Source organism: Carcharhinus amblyrhynchos, chromosome 21 (assembly GCF_965287045.1).
Source record: "Carcharhinus amblyrhynchos chromosome 21, sCarAmb.v2.hapA, whole genome shotgun sequence".
NCBI lineage: Eukaryota > Metazoa > Chordata > Chondrichthyes > Carcharhiniformes > Carcharhinidae > Carcharhinus > Carcharhinus amblyrhynchos.
Genome location: NC_137344.1, coordinates 3306854 through 3309728, shown reverse-complemented (window position 1 = coordinate 3309728; position 2875 = coordinate 3306854). Strand labels below are relative to the sequence as shown.

At 50.3% G+C, this 2875-nt stretch overlaps 1 protein-coding gene across 1 annotated transcript in view; it reads right to left on the bottom strand.

Annotated features, from left to right (window-relative positions):
* The window catches only part of LOC145356559 (carbonic anhydrase-related protein 10), a 270796-nt gene extending 269838 nt beyond the window's left edge, over positions 1-958 (bottom strand). The window contains exon 1 of the mRNA XM_080209330.1: positions 502-958. Within this exon, the coding sequence (XP_080065456.1) occupies positions 502-562 (61 nt within the window). The 5' untranslated portion in view covers positions 563-958. The remainder of the gene's footprint in view (positions 1-501) is intronic.
* Positions 959-2875: the final 1917 nt, after the last annotated feature.

The window sequence follows — 2875 nt, the reverse complement described above, 5'->3', positions numbered from 1 at the left end:
GAGGGTTGGGGGAGGGAGGGAGGGGGAGAGTATGGAGGGAGGGAGGGAGGGAGGGGGAGAGTATGGAGGGTTGGGGGAGGGAGGGAGGGAGGGGGGAGAGTATGGAGGGTTGGGGGGGAGGGAGGGAGGGAGGGGGGAGAGTATGGAGGGTTGGGGGAGGGAGGGAGGAGGGTGGGAGGGGGAGAGTATGGAGGGTTGGGGGAGGGGGGGAGGGAGGGGGGAGAGTATGGAGGGTTGGGGGAGGGAGGGAGGGGGGAGAGTATGAGGCGCCCAGCTGGATTCAGACAGACTCAGTTCCAGCCAGATGAATTTGGGGTCAGTGGGAGCGATTCCCCATCAATATTGAAGCTGATATAAAGTGGGATTGGGGGCGGGGGGGGGGGGGCAGGTGCTGTGTGTGGAATGGGTTCGTAATCAAAGCTCTGCCTTGGAGAACTTTTACTCTGCATCAAAACGCGAAACAGTTTCAGATAAAACATTGAAACAGCGATAGCTTCTTACCTGAGATACAAAGCAAAACATTCGTCTGCAGAATAAATAATAATTCCCAAATTAGCTCCATCCTCTGCAGATTCCGGATATTTGCACTGAAGGTGTTTCCTTAGCCTTTTATATAAAAATTCAAATGTTTAATCCGAATTCATCGCGACAGCTTGCGGAGTGGAGGGAGAGACACAGAGAGAGAGACAGAGAGAGGAGCTCAGGCTGCATTCACAGTCCCAGCCCTGTGCACAGGGAGCGGGGATTCTGCCTCCCACCCAGAGACAGGCAGCTCGCTAATGTCATGGTCAGAATTCAGAGCCGGGACTCCCGGAACCCACCAGCCTTTTCTCCTCCTCAGCACACACACTGTGCGGATCAGCAAAGAGGAAAATATCCCATCAGCTCTGCAGACAGAAACTTCTCTCCCTGTCCGCGGCCGCTGCAACTTCCCCTGTCAAAAATAACTCCAACCCCCTCCCCCAGGCGGCGACTGTTCATTCAGCACCGAACATCCCGGGATTCCTGCAGCAGAGAGAGGGAGGGAGAGAGGGAGGGATCCAGAGAGAGAGAGAGAGAGAGAATCAGAGAGAGGGAGGGATCCAGAGAGAGAGAGAGAATCAGAGAGAGAGAAAGAGAGAATCAGAGCCAGAGAGAGACAGAATCAGAGAGAATCAGAGAGAGGGAGGGAGCCAGAGAGAGAGAGAGAGAGGGAGAGAGAGAGACAGAGAGAGAGAGAGACAGAATCAGAGAGAGGGAGGGATCCAGAGAGAGAGACAGACAGAGAGAGAGAGAGAGAGAGAGAATCAGAGCCAGAATCAGAGAGAATCAGAGAGAGGGAGGGATCCAGAGAGAGAGAGAGAGAATCAGAGAGAGGGAGAGAGACAGACACAGAGAGAGAGAGAGAGAATCAGAGCCAGAGAGAGACAGAATCAGAGTGAGAATCAGAGAGAGGGAGGGAGCCAGAGAGAGAGAGAGGGAGAATCAGAGAGAGAGAGACAGACAGAGAGAGAGAGAGACAGAATCAGAGAGAGAATCAGAGAGAGGGAGGGAGCCAGAGAGAGAGAGAGAGAGAGAGAATCAGACAGACAGAATCAGAGAGAGAGAGAGAGCCAGGGAGAGAGAGGGAGACAGAATCAGAGAGAGAAAAAGAGAGAGAGAGGGAGGGAGAATCAGAGAGAGGGAGGGAGCCAGGGAGAGAGGGAGGGAGCCAGAGAGAGAGGGAGGGAGAATCAGAGAGAGAGAGCCAGGGAGAGAGAGAGAGGGAGAATCAGAGAGAGAGAGAGAGCCAGGGAGAGAGAGGGAGACAGAATCAGAGAGAGAAAAAGAGAGTGAGTGCGAGGGAGAATCAGAGAGAGGGAGGGAGCCAGAGGGAGAGAAAGAGAAAATCAGAGAGAGAGCTAGAGAGAGAGAGGGGGGGGCGGGGAGCCAGAGAAAGAGAGAAAATGAGAGAGAAAGAGAGAGAGAGGGGGAGAATCAGAGAGAGAGAGAGCCAGACAGAGAGAGGGAGAGAACATCAGAGAGAAGGAGGGAGCCAGAGAGAATCACAGAGAGAATTACAAAGAGGGAGAATCAGAGAGAGAGAGAGAGAGAATCAGAGAAAGAAAGAGAGACAGAATCAGAGAGAGAGAGAGTATCAGAGAGAGGTGGGAGAAGGAGTCAGAGAGAGAGAACATGAGAGAGAGAGAATCACAGAGAGAGAGAATCAGAGAGAGGCAGGGAGCCAGCAAGAAAGAGAGAGAGAGAGAATTAGAGAGTATCAGAGAGTGGGGGAGGGAGTCAGAGAGAGAGATAGTGAGAAAATCAGAGAAAGTGAGAATGAGAGAGGCAGAGACACAGGGAGGAAGAAGTAGAGAAAATCAAGAGAAGACGGAGATTGTGTCAGAGGAAGGGAGCAAGACAGGGTCAGAGAGAGTGAGTGAGAATCAGATAGAGAGTATCCAAGAGTAACTGTTAGATACTGAGAATCAACACTGACCCAGTAACAGTGCCTGGAACCTTCTCATTTGTACCAACACCGATCCCAAATCCCCAATCCCTAAATCCACAAATCCCAAAATTCCCAAATCCCTAAATCCAAAAATCCCCAAATTCTTAAATCCACAAATCCCAAAATCCCCAAATCCCTAAATCCAAAAATCCTCAAATTCTTAAATCCAAAAATCCACAAATCCCAAAATCCCCAAATCCCTAAATCCAAAAATCCCCAAATTCTTAAATCCAAAAATCACCAAATCCAAAAATCCACAAATCCCAAAATCCCAAATCCCTAATCCCCAAATTCCTAAATCCATTTAATCCCTAAATCCCCAGAATCCAAAAATCCCCAAATCCCTAAATCCCCATCCCAAAATCCAAAAATCCTTAAATCCAAAAATCTCTAAATCTCAAACCC